Genomic DNA, 24,301 nt, shown 5'->3' with positions numbered 1-24,301 from the left:
AAATTTTACATTTTTGCTAGAAAGTAATTATTTTGTTTTGTTTTGTTATGTTATTTCTCTAACAACATTTCAGCGGATAACTATGTATGAAGATATTATATTTCAGTTTGTGTGTGTGTGTGTTTGAAGAAATTCGTTTTGTCTCGCAATAAAATTTGTCCTCTTTCTTTCTCTTTTTCTCTCTCCACACGCGCTTCGCATAATATATATCTTTCTCTTCACCTCTCTTTCTCTCTCGCTTTTGTTCCGGCAATTTCCATAAAATACTCGGGCTGGTGCTATGCAAATGGCGGTCAATGCGTTTCGATTATACATATACCCTTTGTACCGTCGCGTGCCCAGGAGAGCGAAAAAATAGGTTCCGTTTAGCTTGCGGTACATGCGACCAACAATACGCGCGGCCATTGTATTTTATGGCAGCAACGGCCAGCCGGTTGTTGTAGCTCGAACGAGTGAAAGTTATGTTTTTGATTATCGCCAGCGAGGTTTACAATGTTGCCCGTCTTGATGAATTACTGTGAACGACTGTCGGAAAATGTCTCTCACCCCCATTTTTAACTTTCTCACATCACTTTGACCGCGCACGCTTTTCGCAATTTTATTTATTCTCACGACAGTTATTAATTTTCAATCGTACGTATATTAATTTTCCATTGAAAGTTCTCTTTATGCGCGTTAAACTGATATTTTATTATATCAATTTATAAGTTTATACTCGCATTAAATACACTGTTATATTCGTCGTGATTAATTTTTGACATAAATAGCTCGATCTCACGAAATAAATGATGAGGTATAGCCGCCTATATGAAACATATTGCAGCAACTACAATACTTCGTAAAGGAGCGTCTTAATTTCGACATTAAGCGCGGATGCTGTGAAAAAAATCAGTTTCTCTGGACCTCGCCTCTCTCGTTTTAACTTGCGATTTTCCATCGATCAAATGCATTATGCAAGAACATTGCATCGCGCTTTGATCGATATCCTGTATAATTAGGCAGTATCGTGTCAAGGCGTGGTGAGGTCGTTTAACGCGAGGTCGCGCGCTACCACAAAGTCTACGAAAATGCCTGGCATCAAGTAACTTTAATAGTCCGTATCGCGCGGGTCCGGCTATCAGGCTTCGGCCATTTCTCAGCGAGTCGTAGCGATTTTTCCTCTTTTTCACTGTATTCTCTATACAAGATGGTGCTCTCTCGATGATCAGGGGAGTTAAGGTACTATCTATTTTATCAAACATTCGAGAACGCTTACGTGATGTATTGGATACGTTCATCAGTGAACGTTGATAAGGATCGCGAAAGTGCAATTATGAATTTTTCGTTCAGGGATTAGGCGATTATTAATTTATTCACCTGTCGCAATTAGATTAGCTGATACAACGTTGGCTGAGAAAAAAAAAATTTGATTCGTTATTCAGCCATTTAACCGAATGGTGCGGCTTCGATTGCCGCGGAATGCGAGTTTGTCGATCGAACCGGTTAATTGAACAAGGTTGAATAGAATAAGACGGTATATGATTTTGTGCCCGCTAGCGTGGGGATGCTTGCTACATTGCCGGGGAGCACAACGTTGAACGCGTATAACAAGCCGCGCACAGGCCAAGATATGCATTATCGATGACAGCCCTGAAACGTGTAATTGCTGCACGTTTCAGGCTGACAAAAATAGAGAAACGATCCCGACCAGTCACCGCTGCACCGCCCTATGCACTTCCGCGGTGCGTTCCTACGCAAGAGCGTACATTCCTGCGATGTATCGACGTCCGCGTAGTAATAAAATATTGCTCGTTTATATGTTCGCTCGCTTACATCACCGGGATATCTTTCGATCTTTTCCAGGCATTCGTTTGCTCTAATGCGATGCAAAAGCGATGCATCGCTCGAGGTCGATAAGTTTCTTCTTATTGCATCTTGGTCTGGAAAATTGTTCGTGAAAATCGCGAGAACGAGGAAATACGGCGATATTTATAATCCATTAATTGTCGATTTTATCAATGTCCCTGTCATTTTTTTTGTCTTCCTATTGCGTCATTTCAAAAATTAATATTCTCATATTTTTACCATATATTAAATATTCTCATATTTTTATCGTATATTCTATTTTTTCGAAAAAATGAGTATCGAGTTAAACGCAGAAGATCGTTGATAAAGTTCTAAAAAATTCATGATTATTAAAAAATAAACCCATACATACATGGCTTTACATATATTTATATATATTTCTCAAATTCTCATCACGTTTGTTTAGCATAAATATATAATAAAAACCGAATAAGTTGCTCACTACATATTAACAATCATGAAAATGACAGAATTTACGTAAAACAAATGTAAATATTGAGTTTATTGTTTGGCGTGTATCGACGGAAAAAAATATCGCTTTTAATTGAAATCTCCATTTGAACGCGGAATGATGCAACAATGTGAGACATGTATCACGTATTTTGACGCGGTACATTCGATAACGAGTATAACGGAGGGGAGGGGGGGGGGGCAGGGGGGTATCGTTACCCGGCGATAAAACGCAACGCAAACAGCGCGTCTTCGTTCCGGCGAAATTGTTTCACGCCGGATAAAAAAATATTAGCTCGATTCAATTTCGCGAAGCGAAATTATAAATTGATCCGAAGTGATGCGTTTTCTCTTTGTAAACAAATCGTTCGAATCCGATCCAATCTCTCCGTGAATTGTTAATGCTCGTTTCTTTTTTTTTTTTTCGTCAAACCGCTTCTAACAATTTCGGGCGCATTCTGAAGAGATATCCTTCGGATGGGCTTGAAAGTATTTGGGTAAAAGAAAGTCCCGAGTGCTATTTATCTGAGCATATGACGTTAAAATACGATCCAGGCCGCTCTATCTCGAGATAACTCCGGGTACGTTTCTCAAAGCGACATCATCGATAACTCGCGAGAAAGGGAGCAGCACATCGTGGATCGTAAGCCGCGACAAACGATGCGAAAACGAGTAAAACTATGTTTCGCGCGCGCGCGCATATTCGCCTTATTATCGATTTTCGATAAACATCGAACCCTGTCTCTCCCTTCCCCCTCCACCCCACCTCCTCCCTCTTGCCCCTCCCGTGTACAGCAGCGTAACACGCTCGAATTGTTCGTACGACTCGTGGAACATTATTTCCCGATAAAGCGGCACATCCGATTCGTTCAGTGTCAAAAGTCATTTTAACTCTGTTCATTTCTTTCTTTATTTTATCGTGTCGAAAGAATTACAGTACGCGATACGAGGAAGCTAAAGAGAGAGAGAGAGAGAGAGAGAAGTACCATGGCCGATATTAAAACGTATACACTGCCTTAATACGTGCGAGTGAGCAGCTGATGAACGAGGAAAAGGGAGGAAAAACGAATTATTAACGTTTCCGCATCGCCAGTTGCTAAAAAGAGAGCGCGATCCGCTCTCCTTCGTTCTTCCCTCTTGTAACTTTTATATTGTAAAAATTATTCGATTTACGCGCATCCCGAATTAATGAAATTGTCCGATCCGCCATTATTTACCGGTGCGCGATATTAATTTTTCGCGTATCCGTTCGAGAACCAATTCGAGATCGTTACGGATAATGCAACGTCAATGTTGGGACACGTGTCGATATTACTACTAATACAATTGCTATATTAGATACCATGTGGAATTGGAATATAACAAAAGGCATGGCTTCATGGCTTCATTATGGAAAAGTTTTATCGTTAAAAGTTAGTTTACTTTATAACGATTAAAAAAGTTAAAACTCGAAAGTACGACACGATGCTGTTAAACGCGCTAATCTTCGAGATAAATAATTAAATTAAGTAATAGAAAGAGAGAGATTTTCACTTTACGACGTTTCCATCAATCATCAATCATTTTATCATCGTTCGTTATTTCTAATTTGCTGCGCGAGAGATTACGCTCCTTCTCATTTTCGAAAGAAGTGTTTTGCGAAAAAAAATCCGATGAGTTTTCAAGCCTCATATAAGACCCCGCCGTCTCTTCTAATGCAGCCCAATCTCTTGTTTAACGATCACGCTTTTTATTTTTCATTTTGCATACGGATAACATATCAGGTGAGCAGGTGAAAAATTTCAAAGTTATAAAGTCTGTCGTATTTCCATCAACAATTCCTCGCTACGAAGTGTTTCGAGTCCTCGCTTTTAATCAAGCAACTTTCACGACTCATTCTGAGGGGGGAAAAAATAAAACGGCAACTTATAAACCGAGATTTATCCGTCACGTATAAAATCTCCGCTTCGAAGTGTTTTAATATTATGGCAAGAAGGAATTTAATTCCGTACTATTTGATCTACACTATCTTAGATATTGATTTAATATTCTTGTTCCACTTGCAAAAATAGCTTTAAGAGATAATAGTCATTTATTCGGAAAATATATGGAGAAAATCTCATTTAATTTATAATAATGCAATTCAATTTCAAATTAAAGTTCAGTAATAATTTAAGAAAAGTAGAAAATATATGTAAGACGTCATATTTATAGGATTGTCATTTAATAGAATAATAATAGTTTTTTTTTCTTCTTAATTTATTTTTAGGTATCAATTTTTTAGTTTATCATCCAATAATTTATTTTCTACTAAATTTCTTTATCATTTTCCTGGTAAGTTTCTTTTCTTTTCTGCGTTAAGAGTAATACTTGACTCGCTACGCAGACAAGTGGAAAGTTATTTTGCTTATTCGCTTAATCAGCGCTTGATTTATCAAAATATGATTCGCCAAACGCTGATGACAAAACGCTTCCAAAATCAATTAATCAAACTCCGGTATGTTGACAATGAATGGAGAAAGATCAGGAAAAATGGCGTGGTATATTGATCGATCCCTGTGCACGTTACGCAGGTGTACGATGACTTGGTTGACGAGCATCGAGAGAGGTGAATCTCTCATTCGGAATTAAACTCGCTTTTAAGCGGATTTCCTCTATTCATTTTCAATAAATGATGTTATATGTTATTTTTCTACGAAATAAATTTTAGTATTATCCCTGGAAGAAGAGAGAGAGAGAGAGGGAGAGAAATTGGCAGGCAAATTTATCAATGATTCCATCCGTATCGGTTTCATGAAATAATAATTATCACTCTGATAAAGTAAAATTTATATTTTGATACGAAACGGATCTATATGTAGGAAATAGTTATTTTCCCAATAAATTGCCTGTATTTCTATTGATGCAATATATTGTAATATAACATTACATAAAATTGTAATGTATATATATATATATATATATATATATATATATATATATATATATATATATATATCATTTAATGTATGAAATGACATGAGCAACTAGCCTGTTATTTAGAGTACTACATAATTTAATCGACCGAGTCCGCTTATCGTACCACTGAAAATTATCGGATGTTTATTTGCACATTTTGGCCCTGTGGGACTTTCTTCGATAATAGAACGATGTTTACATATTATTGATTCGGTTACGTGCCATCGCTGAATTTAACGTTCAACGCTAATTGGGAGGGAAGCGTACGTAATCTCGCGGCATATGCAAATTCGCGTCACTGCGCATCGTAGACTAACGGTATCGGCAGGTGCTCTTGTACATAAGCTTTATAGATATATACATATATGTACGTGCATATATATTGTATATATATATATATATAGAATTTGCAGACTCGCCCGACAAACTCGAACCGCAAGAGAATCTCGTTTCAATCCGCGAATATACACGCTAGAAAGATTCATACGCGCAATTAGCAGTATTACCTCCGTTTATCCACGCTACTTGCGGGTAGAACGATCCCGTTTTCGACGCGTCGAAACTGCGTCGATTAATAGCCTCGGGATAACATGTGTATGTATACCTATATACCATATATATCATTTCTATTTCAGGTAAGTCACGATCCCTGCCCTAATCACGATAATGGCGTGTGATTGATTTCTGGTACTGGATGTGAGTATTAGATATAACATATATATATATATATATATACGTAATCGATATTAAATAATTGCGAGTTATATATATGCATTATATATATATTATATATAATTAAATAATACAAAGTATATTAAGTTCTCAAATTAATATTAATCATCAAGATTTTAAGCATAATCTAATATTTTAAATATTTTAAATATTTTATAAGAAGATGATAAAAAATTTATAGTTCGTTTGAAAAGCAAAAATACTAGAAAAAAATTAAATAAATATTTGATTGAGGAATGCGGCAGAGAAATTATAACTCGCGTTAATGTAATTTTAAAACTATACGCCGATTAATAATTATTTTTCCTTACATTTTTCGATTACATGGAAAATGTTTTTCTATAGTTTCTCATGTCGCACACATGCATGCATTTTTCACTTCAGATTCATTGTTATGAAAGCAGTATGTTTATTTTCCGATCGGGACCGCTATTTCTATCTAGAGCGATAAAACGTATTTCGTTAGGGACTTGCCGCCGTTTAATCCCGCGAGGAAGTTAGATCTATCATTTCTTGCTGCATCTCTGCGTTCTCGGGGGTGTCGTAAACGTCAAGGAGGATTATTGCAGCTGTCTCGGACGATAAGATATTGCGAACGCGTGAAAATCCCGCGTCGAAGTTTGCCGCGCCTATACCGCCGATGTCCGAAACCAAACTCGTTCGTTCCGTCTTCTATCGAAGAGACACGTGTCAGCAAAGGCCGCCGGGAAATCACATCTCCGTTTGCCATAATCGGCCGCCAGTATTGACCGCCGCAATCGCGATGTCTACGCGCGATTTCATCATGTTCCATCATTGTTGTAATGAGATAAGAGCAAATCGGATAGATTTCCCTAAAGCTTTCTATTGTTCATATTATAAGCTAATTTTTTATTACCGTGTTTTTGTATATAAGATATATATTTCGTTTCTTTCCTATTTTTTTTATTATATATTGTGTATTATCATAAAAAATATTTACACGTTATTGATACTGATATACTTTATATATACATGTATAGGCTCTAGTTTGATTTTATATATTTATATCTTAATTATATATTTATTTTAGGGGGATACCTCTTTTTTAAAGATATTTTTTATATAGAAATTTATAAGCAGTCTATTTTTTAATAATGCTACTCGTATGATTTTGAAAATTTCTTATAATATTACTCTCTTATTATCTTTTTTATTTTTATGATATAATGATAAACCATTAATTTACTGATAATTAACCTATTATAATCATGTTTTGATCAGATATTAGCTTTCATGTATTATATACGTCAGTTATCGCGACGTTAAATTTCAATTACAGACACTTCGACTTCGTCAGAACCCTTTTCTAATTATTCAAGATAGATCTTGTCTTCCTCGTTAATTCAAAATATCAGGCCGTCTGCATTTCGAAGCAAAGTTTGCGGAGCTTATGCTATTTATCCGTCCCAAAGAGCGTTATCCGCAGTTTCGTCTGTGTGCACATTTCGCTGCGATTAACGCGTGTTCGTGTTTGGGCGTGAACTTGGACGAGGATCTTCGCCAATCAGTCAGCCAATACTCCCGTGGCAGCGAGAGATATTCCCTCCAGGATCTTCGGGATAATAAGAGGATTCTCGGGCGGAGAGGATTTCTGCGTCCCCGTGACGAAAGTAGAGCGCGCGGAACAGATTGCCGTTTATCGATTTTTGCGTCCAGCCACACAGACAGCCCCGTTATTTCGCTTTATAAATATTTAATTGAGACGGGGTGGAGGGGGGGGGAGGGAGTTACCCTATATATGCAGAAAACCGCGCTCGATCGATTGACGAGTAATGGAATAATGAAATAACGCTCGCGAATATCGCAAATCGCGTTTTAAATTCCCTTCATATATTAAGTAAGATAACCAATTTTTTTACATTCCATCCGCGCACGCATCTCTCTCTTTCTCTCTTTCACTTTCCTCTCCCTTTGTCCTTTCTTTCTTATAGTGTATGTGTATATTTATATATCTCATCTGCAATCTCTCTCTACAATACCTATAGAAATTTTCATCAATTTTTAGAAAATGATTTATCGATCAACGCAATTTATTAACTTTATATATTATTTTTTTTTTTATCTGTGGCAAATATATTACAATTTTTTTATGATGCTTATTCGATAGCTTATCATCTCGAGAAAACTGTTTTGGTGATGCTTCGCGTAACCGCGTTTATTTCCAGCGCGTCGTTATTCGCGACCAGTGCGATCTCTTGCAATATTTTCCGGGAAATAGATGACACCGATAAACGGACGAGGTGCCGGCTGTGCATTATCCTCTGTCCAATTAAATATGCCAAAACGTCGGCCGATCGGAAATATTTATTAGACGGGTATTCGCTCTTATTCAATTTATGCGCGCGTGTTTGATCGTCGAATTCCCCAGCTGACGAGCCCGCTACGAACGATCGATTTTACGAGCAAATAATTTATCGTATGCGCGTCATTCCGAGGATCGTTTGTAATCTTCATTAACCGATCGGCTACCATCATTGCTGATCCCTTTGATTTACGCGTTCGTTCGGTGAACAATTTTACGTGAGGATAATTTTTTTGGTCCGGGGGTTTTTTTTTTGTGAGATTTATCTAGACACATTGTCAATTGTTGAAAAAAATCGATTTTTGTATTATATAAATAATTAAGAGACGGAATTATTCATATTATCAAGTCAGTTAAATTTCAAAATAAATAACATAAGGCTCCTTCTTTAATTTTCATGATTCTGCGTTATTAACAATTAATTTATTGTCATTCTATTATTTTATTTTATTTGTGTGAGAAAAATTAATCCTGCTGAATCCTTTTGCAATACATTTGATTCGTAATCTGATTTATTTTATTATGAAATACCTTACGAATATGTGTTATTTGTTTATATATATAAAATCGCGAACCGATCGAGAGGAGTTTTCTGGGACGGGGAAAACCGAAATCCCTTCAAGGTTGTTCACGTTTCTCTCCATTTCCTCTCCTTGAGAAAATTCACAGATAGTTGCGTCGCGTCGATCATAAACTTGAGAATAATCATGATAATGGATGCCTTCCAGGAAAAATTATAGCTGTGGTAAAGTATAATAATCGGCAGGTCGTTGAATTGACAGAATGTAGAGAGGTAAAGAAAAAGAGAGGTGGGAAATAAGTAGAAAAAAAAGATGAATCTTTTGGACAAACTCAGAGGAGACAGATTCTAGAAAAAGCGCGAAAACGTGCGCCACGTTGTTTTCGTCGAGTATACGAACCAGGCTATTTTTCTTTTTTTTTCTATTTTTTGTTGTTGCTCTTATATCGTATTGCAACTTGACTGTGCGACGGTTGCAGCATCTACCAGCGGTGTCGCGTGTTTTACCCACAACCGAGAATGTTTATTTTTCTACGTGCCTGTACGTTCCTTTCCGTTGAGGCTGAAGCTTTCGACAGCATGTCAAGCGTGTCGCGTGTAATTTTTAACATCCGAGTAGTTCACGTGTGGAGATCGAAGATTTCATTGCTGACATAAATCCATAATTTGCAAAGTTTATCTTACGACTTCAAAAATTGCATATTCGGGTATTATACATATAAATTTAAGATTAAGTTGTATTTAAAATGTCGACCCTAAAATTACAAATTTCTCGTTATTGTTCTACCGTTGATCATAAATATAGTTATCTCTGCTTTAGTCGAATTTGGTTTTGTACAATTATATCTACATACATTCCAGATTTAGAGATCTAAAATATGTGATTTCAGGCAAGAGATATATATATATATATATATATATATATATATATATATATATATATATATATAGAGAGAGAGAGAGAGAGAATATATCAAATAAATCTATCATATTAAATTTGATCATTATATTATATTATAACGTAACGATTCATTTAGAATTATTATCATTAATAACCGGCAACTATTTCTGATTAGAAATAATATAATCTACTTTCTGTTGATTATTATCGTTACCACTAATTTTTCACATACACGCTAATCTTCAATTTTCCAAGCGTCCGAAGCTTGGTGTAATGTTTCAGAAAAACGACCGACCACCACGACGGTCTTGGGCACACGTAATAGCCACGGGATGTTAGTTACGTATTCCCATTACGGGGATCCCCGCGTGCATGCCGCGGCCATAATGCGTGAACAGTGGATTTCTCATTATCGATGCCCGTGATTTATGCTCTGTTATCGTAAGGGACATTGTACACGTAGCGCAGGACCTAATTCGGATTACACTAAGAGATTACCGTGTAGGTAAAGCATCGGTCGGATTCTCATTGGCCACTTCCCATTGATCGCGAACGCGTTGTATCCGCATCGGCACGATCGGCAGAGCATGTCGATCGGAAATTTCCAATCACGATTGGCTAAACCACAGGAGCGACATGTTACATTACATTTCACGCATTCGGAAACGAAAAAAAAATGTATGTACGCGTATCACAGTGCGTGTGCCATACATACATTCATAATAAATGTAAAATAAATTTCTTTATCTTAATTTTTTTCTTGAAAATTTGAACATTTATGGAAGCCAATCTGCATTAATATGTCATAAATGTTTATTTATAAAAGCAAATTTATTTATAAAAGCAAATATTGTTAAAATTCGCAGTATTATTTGATTTTAAAGACCTATCCTGATTTAATAAAAAATATTTTTGTATTGTTCTTTACAGAAATTTGTAATTTCAATACGTTATTGTACGATGGTTGATGCGATGAAAAATAAATTGGAATTGAATTGGTTTATATTGGAAACGCTTTGAACTGACAAAGTTATTTTCATCGAATATCGGCATCCGTAAATGAGGTTTTCATACTTGAAATAATGGACATTCCATTTTGTTATTATGTATTTTCCCGCAAGAAAATTGCAATTGTATGACCGTATTGAAAAAAAAAAAATTATTACTTCAAAATACCGTTACGTGATCAAAGTAATTCCGTGACATCAAAGTAACCTCATTTTTCATAGCACGTATACACGAGCCACATATATGGCTTTATATTTGGCTTCGCTAAATGTTTTTCTCTCGCCTTTAGCGAAGTTGCGAATTTTTTTTTTTTTTTTTTTTTTCTCGTTATCTCGTCTCGCGCCGACAAATTCTTCGGTGTGTCGAAATCGTTCGATGTTTATCTTCAGTGGCGGCCACGTTTTCAGAATGTACGATCACGCGCGACATTATTACGAGATTCCGCGACGAGTGGAATAATTCCCCCGTAAAACTTGACTAAACGTTTCACTCATTGTTCGTACACGCTCGTACACATTGTTATTTCCATTTTTACAGTCTTGCAAAATCGTCGCCTTCATTTATTTAGAAATGAGTTTTCTTGTTACACGAGAATATTTCGAGAAATATCTAACGCTTGGCAGAAAATTAAAAAATCTCGTTTTCTTAATATTTTATAAACAATCACATTCACACACACACATGCACACACAGTTACTGCTGTCATTACATCTGATTACTATTTCATAAAATTAACGCCTCGCACAATTATATTACTTTATCTCTGTATTGTTCTCTTATTTATTAAAACTAGTCATGTTTTCTCTCTCTCTCTCTCTCTCCTTCGTCGGAACAGTTTCTTATTTGTACCATTTTAGTTTACTTATCTTTATTTTTTTTACTTTATGTTTTCATCGTGCCTGTAAATCATTGTTGTAGTCGCTTTCACTTAGGAATCGCTCATTCAAGCGTACTTATCGGCCGAGATTTTCTGGAGTACGCTTATAGCGCACTTTCACGTCGCGCTTCGTCTATTTTTCATTATTTCCCGATATAGCAGTTCGTTTATTTTTGGTAAAACAAGCCCTCCGCGTCTCTCCCTTATCCTACATATCTATTATGGAAGATTACGCTGCTCACTTTCAATTAATGCTTCTCTGATTCGATCAAACCGTCGCGTTTTTATTTTCTCCCATATAAAAATTTTAAATATCGAGCATTTTGTTCTATTAAAAATTTAAATTAACAGAAATGTTCATTATTTATTCATACGCATATTTTTACATTTTTTCTTCTGGGTACCTGGGAATAATTTAAATAACTGCTGAGAAACAAAAAGTGTAGTTGCATCTCTCTGTCAATGTCCTTAAAATATGTTTTTCTACATACATACATTTGATTTATGTTCTTTTTTAATACAATGTTGTAGAACTTGTTATCAGCAATATAATAGTATGCGCTAAATCTGCAGATTATTGTTGGCTTTTTAAATTGTGTTTTTTTTTTCCTCGAACCAAAGATTTATCACGTTGTATATCTAATTTTAGTTAAGATAATTTTCAACCAGTAGAAATAGAGAAGAGGCAAAAATTATGGCAGTCGTTCGAATTCGACGCGATAACAACGTCGCGCTGCGGTTTAATGGTTTCACAATAATGCCAATTTACGGCGGCGCTAATCGTAGACGGCCACTTTATCGAGTGACCGATCGCGCGATGGGACATCAAAATCAGTTTGTAACAATCGCTAATGGCGCATCCCCGATCGAGACACGCGATAACTGCCATCGCCATCGCGTCGCGATGAGACTCCCCCATCTCTGATCAAGAAACACGATCTATCTTACACCGCGCGACTCTAATCGCGCTGGGAAAACTTTGTCTCGGGCTTCACTTCGTTTAGACAGGTGCACTTTATATTGAGGCAACGCAATAAAAATCGTCATTTGTCTTCTCTATATCTACTATACACTCCCATACATGAAAAAATAATTAAAAGAATGTTGTGTGCGCATCATTTTCTATCTTAATAAAAATTGTCAGAAAAATTAATTTATTTTTAGCGCAATATTTATAATAAAAAGCGTTTAATTTATATGTATTAAACAACGTTTTAATATATTTCCATGGAAGGCATTTCAACAGCGGAAAAATTTAATCCACTTCACAATTAACGGAAAAATATCTTTATTCAAAGAGTGGAATTTTCGGAATTTTTCGCGCGATGTACCTCATTCCTACTTCCTCAAAAGAAAAATGTATATATAATGATAGAGCGTGGGCGAATTTTTTTCAAAAATCTGTGTAACGAACGCGCTATTTGTTTCGAGAGAAAGAAAGAAGCGCTTACAAATTTTTCTTTCACTGAAGCGTGTAATAATAGAGAGACCGTTTCAAACACACTCGTCGCTGATATATGTCTATAATAATAGAGAGTTTCTCCCCCGAACTTCTTGTTCGATGGGTGTGTAATAATAGACGAGCGGCATCGAACTTCCGCCCGATGCGTGCGCTAATAAGAAAGGTACTTCTTTTAACAATACGCGTAATAACGCGGGAAATGAGGTGCCAAAACTTTCCTCGATGCGTCTAATGATGAGATGGGAGTTTGAAAAAAGGAGCGTGTCTCTCTCGGCTGCATTCGCTGGTAACAGACGTTTCGTCTGAGAGAGCGGACGGGAAGAGATTCGACCAAATGGCGTTGCCGCGGGCGATTGATGACTCGCGACCTACTTTTCGTGCCGGCGAGAGACCCAGATGCGAGGGTGCTACGGATGTAAGATATCGGTCTCTCTATCCTACCTCTCTCTCTCTCTCTCTCTCTCTCCCGCTTCGCCAATGTTGCTTCTCTTCTGCACTCTCTCCGCTCTCGACTCGCCTCGCGGCTGACAATAATCGGCCCGGTTACTTGCTCCGACAGAGAGAATATATAGTCGGTCTCGTTCCGCGGATCGCGAGCGGACTTTGATGTTAAGTTACGAGCTTTTCAAAAACTAATTATTTTGGAGATGACGTATATATGTCAGATTTCGAAGATCTTAAAATAAACATACATCTGTTATTTATTTCATTTTAGAATGTGAATATTCGACTTGTAAGCCACTTTTAAGTAAACGATTTCTTCAAAGATGATATTTAGATTATCTAAAAATATTTATTATTTAGATTAATTAAAAATATAAAATACGAATTATAGTATCCTATTAATTATTTAACGCAACATATCGGACGATGCGAACTGAATGGAACAATTTTTTTTTCAGAATTACAGTTACGGCATGTCGTTAATTTAATTTGAATGACGATATCATATTAAAACGTAATGCAAACGAGCATACAATAAAATACGTTTTTCGATAAGCGACGTTTTGCACGCGAAGATTTATTACCGCAGGTATTTTAAGCGGAATGTATTTTAAACAAGCGACTTATCGTTCGATGAATCATCGATATAACCGAATAGAGTTACTCTATTTTTTGCACATGATTCATCGTATAAGTAAAGGCGATATCGATGGCACGTGCGATACTTTATCAACATTATCCGATGCAAATCCGACGTCATATATAAAAAAAAATAGCACTGATAACGGGGAATTTATGTAACTGCTTGGAATTCTTCTTGAATTAAAATACTCAGATATATACAAATTTTGCTCCTTTGATATTTCTACGAGATTAGATAAGATTTTTTTTTTTTTTTTAAGTTTCTACTCAATGCATATGTAATTTGCAAAAATGTGCGCTTTAAAAAAAGAAGCCGTTATTCTTCTTACAATTACGCATCTTTTGAATCGTTTTTCAACTTTGTTCATTCATTCCATGATAATTTTATAAAAAACTTAATTCACTCGAGGACAAAATCTTTTCTTCCCTTTTTGTAATCTACCGCCTTAGAACGTTCATACTTTACGCTGCGATAAGTACAAGCGAGAAGAGGAAAATGGGGAAAACAGGTTCGGGATTTGTTTATGAAATTTATACTAAGTCAAGGTATAAGAAATCCGGATAAGCAGGCAGGTAGACAGGCAGGTAAATTCGTCTCTGTCAGTCAGCGTCGTGGCGGATAGGGGACGATACTATCCGACACCGACACGTCTCTCGTCTCGCCTCCCGTGTTTCTCTAACTTTCTCCCTACGATCTCTTGCCGAATTGTGACAGCGCCGTCGTCGTCGTCGTCGTCGTCGTCGTCGTCCGCCGGAAGGATACGATGCCGCACCGCGCGATATATACTCGATGTGCTCGGCGTCGTATCGAAAGGTAGTAAGGAGTGGTAGTAGGGAGATTGGATAATAGGGTGGGGGATCAAGTTCCGTCGTTGTAGCGGGGGGTTGGCGTGCTCGCGGTGGTGGTAGCAACGACCAGGGGTAGGGAGACCTTCACGTCGCAGAGCACCGAGAACGGTGTACGTCGCTTCGGCCAGTGCCAGCCTGCCAGCTTCAGTATCGTTCCGACCACGGTCTCGTACGGTCGAGATCGTTCACGGCGAAACGTCGCTCTTTCATTTCTTCAGCCTTTCTTCCCGGTCTACTTTCGCCCCGTGAGACATCGCGCTCGCTCTCGGCGTCGACCAAGTTCGTTAAAGATGGGCTAGATCGAGAAGCGGCTTTTATCCGTTCAGCCGCGCGAGATCAAAATTGGCGGAATAATGTGTCGTGACAAGTAGAAAAGAGTAGGATTGGAATTGTCGAGTGGGCAGTGTTGAGTCGAATCTATTTGATCGATATCGCTCGAGATACCGTCGCGACTGTACGATTGATAGCACCGGTGTGGCGTTGGTGGTCCGCGGACATTGTAAGATGAGCCCGGCCTCCCAGGGCGCCCTGGAGGTGGAGCGTTACATCGGCAGCTGCCTGATCTCGTCCAACGTGCGCGCCGGATTGCACGGCAAGTCTGCTACCGTCTGCCGGAAGCAGACGGAACAACCAGCGACGGTACGCGGCGGCAAGGCCCGCGGCTGTTATAATAATGGAGGACAGGGTTATTCCGGGCTGGCCGATCAACAGCAGTGTCAAGTGCAATACGGCGGTCCGGGTGGCTGGACGGGCGCGCCCCTGATATCAATGACGTCAAGCCCGCGCAGATGTAATCAGCGATCGTCACCGTCGCTCGGCCAACAGCAGCAGCAGCAGCAACAGACAACCTGCTGCGCCGATCAACAGCAGGTACCGCCGGGCGGTCATTTGCATAAGAGTCCTCTGTCCAGGCTGGCAATTCACACGCAGGGCGCGCCCCTCATTTTAGCCGGTCGATTCTACAATCGCGGCAAGGTACATGGCAACAGCGGCAATAATAACAATGCCAATTCCAATGGCATCGTTAACACGCTCGTCGGCAATTACGTTCATAATAGCGCGAATCCATCGATGACAAATAACGTGAACGGCGCGACGAGATGCCCGGCATCGCGAATCGTCGCTCAAAGGCCGACGGAGACAACCACGAAGAAGCCATCGACGACGATTTCCGCGAATCCCAAGACGACGAATTCCTCCGACTGTTCCTCCGCCGCGGGAAAGGAGAACGCCGGTTCCTCGAGTATCGCGAACATCGACTCGCTCAGTATCGCGAGCGACGAGAGTTCCGGTTCGAACAACTCGGAGAACAGCCTGCCGCGCATAATCAAGCCGCGCAAACGCCGAAAGAAGGATCGCAAGCCGCCGAATAACGTCGTCGCGAGTGGCGTCGACGCGACGAAATCGGAGGAACCGGTAACAATGCAGCGGCAACAATCCTCGGGTTGCGGTACCGGGTTAACCGGGGAACAGATGGGCGTCGTCGGCGTGAAATCGTACGCGCCAACCTGCTACGAACCGAGAATTTACGAGGCGGTCGCGCCGCAACTCAGGAATTATCGGAGGCCACCGGTCGGTCATCGGGAGACCATTTACGGCGGTTGTAGAGCGCCGTCGATGCAGACGGAGATGGCGGATGTCAGGCAGCAGCGGTACGCGCATCATCGGCACCACGTGCAAGTGAAAGTGCTAGATGATAACCGTAACGTAGTCGCGGCGCCGATGCGTGCCGCGGCGGCTCCGCCCAAGGGCTACCGGCATCATCATCATCATCATCATCACGCCAACGGTAACGGCAATTGTAACAGCAACTTGCCGCGACGTTACGTTCATGAATATGCGGGCGAGTCTTGCGAGGCCGCTGTCAGAGAGAACGGTCTGGGCCCGTGTCAGTGCCGATATTGCGACCCGGCCGGTCTGATCTGGGACGTCGACAGAAACGGTTACTCGCCGTTTTTGACAGCGCCGCCGCTATCGGTGCCACCGCCCTCGTCAACATCGTCATCGTCCTCGTCGGGAGTTGATTATCGTTGCGGCGGTCATTTCGGTCAGATACCGCTGTTTCTCACGCCACCGTGTTCGAATCTACAGGAACGCGCGCTCGATAGACTGTTCGACGAGCACTCTCGATCGCAGGACGACGGTAGAGAGTCCGTTGCCGGGCCCGGCGGCGTGGTTTTGAGACGCAGCTGGAGCGATCCGACGAGTTACTTTAGCTACGGTGAGGAGATCGTCGCGCCGACGAGGGACGTCGGCGTCATCGGCGATCGTGGCGGCCAGTCTGAGAGCGGAAAACACAAACGGACCCTCTGGCGCGGTGACAGCATCGGCAGTGCGCCAACGATCTCATCGACCGGCGCCAACGGTGCGGGTTTGAACGCCGTTGGAGGACCCGCCGCGTCATCGAAAGGTCTCGAGGTTTCCACGGAGATAATCACCTCGCCCAACGGCCACCGCGATTTGGAGATCAAGTTCTATTCGTCACCGTTCCCCGCCGAACGTCTCGCCGAGGAGGACAAGTTGTCGTCGAGCCTCGTCGAGGAGGCCGACGACGACGAGAACGGGGACGGCGACTTCAGCGATATATGGAGTTACCACGAATCGAAACTGCAGCAAGACTTTCGCACGTTGCTGCAAGCGGAGGAGTGATGGGCCGTTTCGCCGACTTATCGTTACTTCTCTCCAAGTGTCCACGTGCGTTCGCGGTCGCGTAAACTCTTTCGGCGGGGTGCGAAGTCGAGAGCGACAATGAAAAACAATAACAATAATAATAACAACAACAACAAAATATGGAGAAAAAGATGGAGTGCGTGGATGTTGACGACGAAGTGTTTGGCACGTCCCGAAGCGGGTGACAAAAAAAAAAAAAAAAAAAAAAAGAAAGAGAAAAATACAACGACGTTTACTTCGTCCATCCGATGCGCGTAAACACAGCTCGACCGACACTCGCCTGAGTCTCGCGGTGTCGCTTTTATGTGCGGTCGAGGGTCTCGGGCCAAGTGTCTCGGTGCAGCGTCGTTTTATGAAGCGCGAAGCCGCGAAACCTCGATGAGACGACAACAACAATGACAACGACGACGACGACGACGAAAAATAAGAAGAAGGCGACAATGACGACTACAGAGGGGTGGCTTCTCACAGCTAACGGTGCTCGTAGTAAACGCGTGTTGCACGCAACGTTATATGCGACGTGATACCGAATGGAACACCGCTTCGACGCTTCTTCTAGGTGACGTTTCGCGTAGCGAAGTGAATTGACTCTCAGCAACGAGAGACGGTGCGTCGTACGTAGCCTTGTCACGAGCGCGTTATAGTCTAGAGAGATTAAAAGAATATATATTTGTGCGTGTGACGCGCGTGATTTTATCCATCTTAAACCCAATGAATTTTTCTTGTAGTGGATTGTAGTACAACGATCGTCTCGATTGTATAAGCGACAGTTGTTCATATATTTACGCAAGTTTTTTTTATATCTCTTATGTTTCGCTTATGCAAGATTTCGCTTGGAGATCTGGAGGTGACGGATTTAATTGAGTTAGTCTATCGTGGAAAGGATCTGTCCGCGTTTTGCGAGAAAATAATTACGCTTACGTTTTACAAAATCGTTTCATCGCACGATTGTATAGATCATGTAATCGATTTATTCTGCTTCAATTTGCATCGATCAATTAAAGAGCACCGATTAATAAATTCTGTCGATTTATAAATGTCTAACGAAAAAAAAAAAAAAAAATGTTTAAGTAATCCTAGTTGGCGTAATCGCGGTTTAATTACGTATCGATTCTGTGCGTGGAGTAGCCACTTTCTCTTTATTTTCGTAACTCGTTTTCAAACAACGATAGTTGTACTACGATTTACGACGAGAAACGAGCGTAAATAGGCCAGGAAACGATGAGAATGTAAGAATAAAGGACATAAGAGACGGGGAATAAAGAATATATAAACATTTCTGATATTTTATGTATTACCAATCAGAATATCGGAATTCGTACTTCACCGCGTACCCTTCAATAGTCGTGGGACCACTCGTATCTTTTATTCTTCTGCTATATCTGTTTTCCGATCGATATTTCCCATTCAATGATTTTATCTTATGATAAATTTATTCCATTCTATTTTTTATGCTCCGACGTCCAAGTCTTGTATTTGACATTGTGTCTTGGCTGTAACGCGTAATTAAAAACGCATAGAATACTAAACCATCGCCGCTTTACGCGTAATTAAGCAGCGACTATTTTTCTTGATGTTCATTGATTACAAAAAGCGACGATTTTATATATATTCTACGCGCGACATACTTTTTAATTATTTGTGTCGCGAGAAATTGAAGTATCGTCTCGACGAAATTTATTTATAATATACATCTCTCAACAGGCGTGCGCGCGAAACTTTATTCAATTACGTCATTCATATCAGAATATACAACTCGAGAGAGCGCCAGACGTCGCGCGTAATGTCTAGAAGAGGCGTCCGGGAAAACCATCGTGCCAGCCGCGAGGGGGTTAATCACGAGGGTTAATCGCGAGATGCACTTGGGCCTTGCATCGTCTCGTCCCGCATCAATACACGCTGTTGCGAAGCGGTGATGTATACCCGCTTTTTCTCACCGCCACCGTTCAAGACGAGTAGCGGCGACGTGACCGTTTAAAACGTAACGTAGCAATTAATCGGAGGAACGATGAACGGGGTCCGGTCCGGTCCGGCTGTTGGCCGCCGCCGATCGTAATCGACGTCTGCGCCTTCCACCCCGCCCTCTCCCCTCTCGCTCCCGATAGTAGGTCGAACTGTCGGAGAGAGGATCTTCTTCTACTTCTTCTCTCTCTCTCTCTCTCTCTCTCTCCTTCTTCCCTTCCCGAGGGGCTTGCCTCGCGTGAAAGGAGCTACCGCCTTCGTATTAGTAACTGCGTTTAATCGTGCGCGCTATCACCGCGTTTTATCGGATAACTCGGCACAACGGTTCAGCTCGTTGACTTGATAACCGGGCGGCTGCCTCGCTGCGAGTTCGTAACATTGTTTCGCGTCTCACCTCCCTTCCTCTTGCGCGCCGTTTACCGTTGTCTCTGCTAAATAACGGCAGACGGATCAGGTAAACTCGTTATTGATTTGTACAATATCAATACTTTAGAGAAGTGGGACTATCGCTGTCGTCGTTCCGTCTCAATTTCAAACTGGATGGGAGAGATATTGTCACACGTTCCGTTACGGGATATCTGTCTCGTTTACAATCGACACGCGACAACTACAAAGTTTATAGCCTTCGCTTTGAGCACGGAATTAAATTGTAATTAGTATTCTCTCCTATAGCGAAGCTTACGCAGTTATTTGGAATTTAAAGACTTTTAATTTAATAAACATATATATTTCACGTTTCTCTTTCTACCTTTAAATGACGTAACGCTCTGTCGATTACGTATAATACTTTCATTTATCTGAAGAAATCGAAACTTGCTCTTTACGATTTCAACGTCGATAAGGATCTTAAAAACATGACGACAAAACCCATCGTTTCTCTCAATTTATTATTAAGTGACTTCCGTTATTTTTTTTTTTTCCCCGGGAAATGTTAGTATAATCGATCTTTGCGCTTATCGCAACGATCGAAACAGGTCGAAGCTCTCGAGATCGTGCGAGGGTGGAAGGTGCGGCAGAAATTACCGTGGCAGGATCAATCTATATAGACTCGAGATATACTATATCTATATTAGAACGAAAGGCCATCGCGCTGATTTACACAGACCATAGAAGCGAGTAAACGTAGAAGCGAGTCGGCCGGTCACACACACGCGTACACGTGCAAAGTCTATCGCGATCTGTGTCGTGATAGGTCGACTCGTTCTTCTGTAAATCTGCGCTCGATGATCGAGAGAACGTCGGTCGAGGAGACCGAGATCGTGCGACGAATCCTGCGTCATTTTGTATGCGATATACGAAGACTATATCACCTTTATCTCCCCGCTCCCTTTTCGCGTTTTCCCACAATATACAATGTCAACCAGACGAACAAAACACGCATTACTACGCGAGCCATCACAGCATTATAACACGTTATCATCTCTTCACCACACACAACATACATATACGCGTGCACACACATACGTAAAGCCAATCAACCACCTATCGTTAGGCCGTAAGTCTAGAATTTAAGACGATCCATTTAGATTATTATCTTCGTTGTCTATATGTGTATAGAAGAAATTGCGTGAAGACGATTCGCCTTTTGTTGTTACGATTTCGGAAGTCGCGATGGAAAAACGATGACGAGGCACGACCGAAAATCTAATTGAATGAATATTTTTTAGTACGATACGTGTCTCATTTTGGAGAAATGGAGCAAAGAGAAAGGATGAATATATTATAATGATGAATAATAAAATGACGAAAAATTTCAGAGAATAAAGAAGTCTGTAAAGAAGAATTGTGATGATATTATATATATATATATATATTTCACACACATTATGAATGCAAACGGTAATCCGAGGTTTGGTGTTCTAGTTTTCCAAAGTGTACACGCGGTGGAATTACTCGTGAATATTTATAGCTGCTGTTTCTCCAAAAAGAAGCGCGCGCGGATTAAACTAGGAGGAAACCGATGAAATCTTGTTAATATTCAGTGCGCACTTGCAGCGCCGGGAGTACGAAGGGCAGACCGTAAAAATTCTCCAATGACGACTACGACGACGTCCGTTTAGGCTGTAACGGGTGTGCGCTTTGTGCCAAGTTCGACGTAACGAGCATGTCCCGAGCGAGAGTGCAAAGAATGATATTAGCAATATTTCTCTCTTACCGGCGAGTCGCATGTTGCGGCAAGTTTTATTGCCAAGTGGCGACAGATAAATATTTTCCTTAGTTCCTTGTTAAGGCAGAGTATGCGCGCATCGCACCGATGCATAATCACGCAATATGTACGCGAGGAAATCGCGCGTAAGAGAGAAAGAAAGAGAGAGGAAGAGCGATTGTGCTTTAATAACATTGTTGTTGATATTTTTATTCGGGAATTCTTACTGGTCGCGTCCGAGGGGAGAAGGTTTGTCGCTCGCAAATGTTTCTTCGTGTTTAACCGATTGCACGCAATCTTTGTTCATGCTGTATATCGACGTATATTTTCGGTTGTATTATATATCTACAATGTTTCTGCATGCGCTATAGTATAAATGCATCGAATGCAATGTCCGGCGGAGAGTGAAATACGCTAAAGCCAAATATAAATCGAATGACACGAGCCTGTTTTAGGATCAATTCAAAAAACCGATCTTTTCTTTTCCGCATACAATCGATCTTTTATATTAAAAGTATTAACGTGCACACGAATCGCGTATTAGATTTAAATCAAAGGATTAAAGAGGAAGGAAATTACAATAGCGCATAAGTTTTCATAGCGCGCTTCAACTCGTTTACAAATTGTCGCTTTTGTTACAAGCGTTTCTGCAGAAATTTCCTTCGTTCGACTTATGAAAGTTACGGTTTCGCTTTGGTAACTTTGATAATTCGACAAGACTTGTAACGCACTTTTGCGCGTTGTAATCAAAAATATGCAGCTTTTATAACGCGTCCATGTTCTTGGCTGCAGCGATTGTTATAAACAAAAATTGTAAAGAAAAGAAAAGATATAAAGCGCCTTTGTTATCATGATCTGTTCGTGAGAAATGGCGACTTTAATTCGGAAAGATTCAAGTGTTCTCTTGTACGTTGGATTGGAATGATTTTTGCTGATTTAACTTGTTACGAATCATTTTTCTAGCGACAAGAATGACCTAATTTACTTATCGGTCTAATGATAAGAAATTTGTTAAGACACGTAGGCCAATGTTAAAAATTGACAAAAATGAATAGAGAGGAAGAGAGAGAAAATGACACATAATTTGTTTTTTGAAAAACAATATCATCATTGAATATACTTTCGAAAAGAATTGTTCTGCTGCCGCTTGAAAGTTACAATGTTCTGTGAAAGACGTACACATTTTTTTTTTTTATATATCGTTACAAATATTTGCGATTTTTATTTACTGAATGTCTAGAGAATACGACGAAGAGTGACAAATATTGGAGAAAATAACTACTGCTAATATGGAACAAATGAGAAATATGTGGAGAGATTCAAAAAAAAATCGAAAATGTGGAGAAATTAATAGGATTGTGAAATGCTTGATATTGAGATAGTTCGTCGATAGATCCTGCGGTTTTCGGAAGTTTGAATTTTGATATTATTGCAACTTTTCCGTTTCTCGTGCGAGAGAAAGTTATAATTCATATAGTTTACGAAAAAAGAAAGAACTCACAATTCAAATCTATAGAGATAATTGTGTAAGAATTACAAAATATGATCCGCTGGATCGTCGACGCATATTTATTTTCACTGTTACTCTTAACTAATTATTTCTTCTGCTTCGATGTCGTTTTTCTCAATCGCTAGTCCAGTGATCGCTTCAGAAATCGTGCTTTCCGCCTGATCTGATCTCTGACGAAGGCAGAGGGAGAGACTCGAAAACAACCGAAATGGATGGAGTTCAATGAACGTAATTTAAATGATTCTTTACTGATAATCTTTTCTTTCATTCTTTGTTGTCTCTTTCATCCCCATATCGGCCGTCGATCGTTTTTGGATTCTCTCACCCTCCTGCTTCTTATGTATTTATTTCACTCATCGTCGATTGACGTTAATAACGTATTGTGATAATGCAACGATATAATACATACATATAAACATACACACACACACATACACACACAGATACTCGGCTCCGCTTCGTCGTAATAGACTGATCAACCAAGCCGACCTATCAGTGTCGCCTATAGTGCTACGTCGCACTAACTCGAATCATACTGTTTGGAGAAATCAATAAAAACGTCTTTAATTTATTCATGTTTATGACCCTTTTTATTACTATACATTTATAAATTTATATTAGATTAATATATATAGATGTATATGTAGAAAAGGATAAAAATATATCAAATATTATAGAAGTGATACACATATACAAGTACTTCATAATAAGCGAGATGTAATAAAAAAAATTTATTATTATTTATTAAACATATAATTGAAGACATAATTGAACAGAAATTAGACATACGGAACGAATTTCAAGATTTTATAGTATTTAAGCGCAATTTTCACTGATAATCTCCAATTAATCGTGTGACGAAAATTGGTTTTAATAATTGGAATTATTTTATTACGCTCTTAATCGTTCTATTTTAATATTAATTTTATTTTTATATTATTCTTATATTATTAATTGTAAATTAGTTTGTTGTAAAATGCTTCTCTCTGAAGTTTTTCGCAATTTCTCAAAATGGGAAAATTA

At 39.8% G+C, this 24,301-nt stretch overlaps 2 protein-coding genes across 8 annotated transcripts in view; both read left to right on the top strand.

The window, feature by feature from the left end:
- The window catches only part of LOC138944139 (CCR4-NOT transcription complex subunit 6-like), a 383,005-nt gene that overhangs the window by 50,794 nt on the left and 307,910 nt on the right, over nucleotides 1-24,301 (top strand). The window contains exon 4 of one of the 7 annotated variants that reach the window (XM_070315079.1): nucleotides 5,868-5,917. The exons of the other annotated variants lie outside the window; for them this stretch is intronic. Within the exon in view, the coding sequence (XP_070171180.1) occupies nucleotides 5,868-5,890 (23 nt within the window). The 3' untranslated portion in view covers nucleotides 5,891-5,917. Of the gene's footprint in view, nucleotides 1-5,867; nucleotides 5,918-24,301 lie in introns of those variants that run through there. 7 annotated transcript variants of the gene reach the window in all.
- On the top strand, nucleotides 15,086-23,849 carry LOC138944074 (uncharacterized). Its single transcript, XM_070314944.1, has one exon. The coding sequence runs from the start codon at nucleotides 15,495-15,497 to the stop codon at nucleotides 17,637-17,639; it is 2,145 nt and encodes a 714-aa protein (XP_070171045.1). The 5' UTR covers nucleotides 15,086-15,494; the 3' UTR covers nucleotides 17,640-23,849.

The sequence above is a fragment of the Polyergus mexicanus genome, unplaced genomic scaffold (genome assembly GCF_030449975.1).
Source record: "Polyergus mexicanus isolate NDT 795.1 unplaced genomic scaffold, iyPolMexi1.0 SCAF_2, whole genome shotgun sequence".
NCBI classification, from domain to species: domain Eukaryota; kingdom Metazoa; phylum Arthropoda; class Insecta; order Hymenoptera; family Formicidae; genus Polyergus; species Polyergus mexicanus.
This window is presented reverse-complemented; position numbering and strand designations above follow the sequence as displayed.

Excerpts from the sequence above, each read along its gene's own strand:
- LOC138944074 (XM_070314944.1), top strand. The coding sequence starts at position 15,495 with ATGAGCCCGGCCTCCCAGGGCGCCCTGGAGGTGGAGCGTTACATCGGC.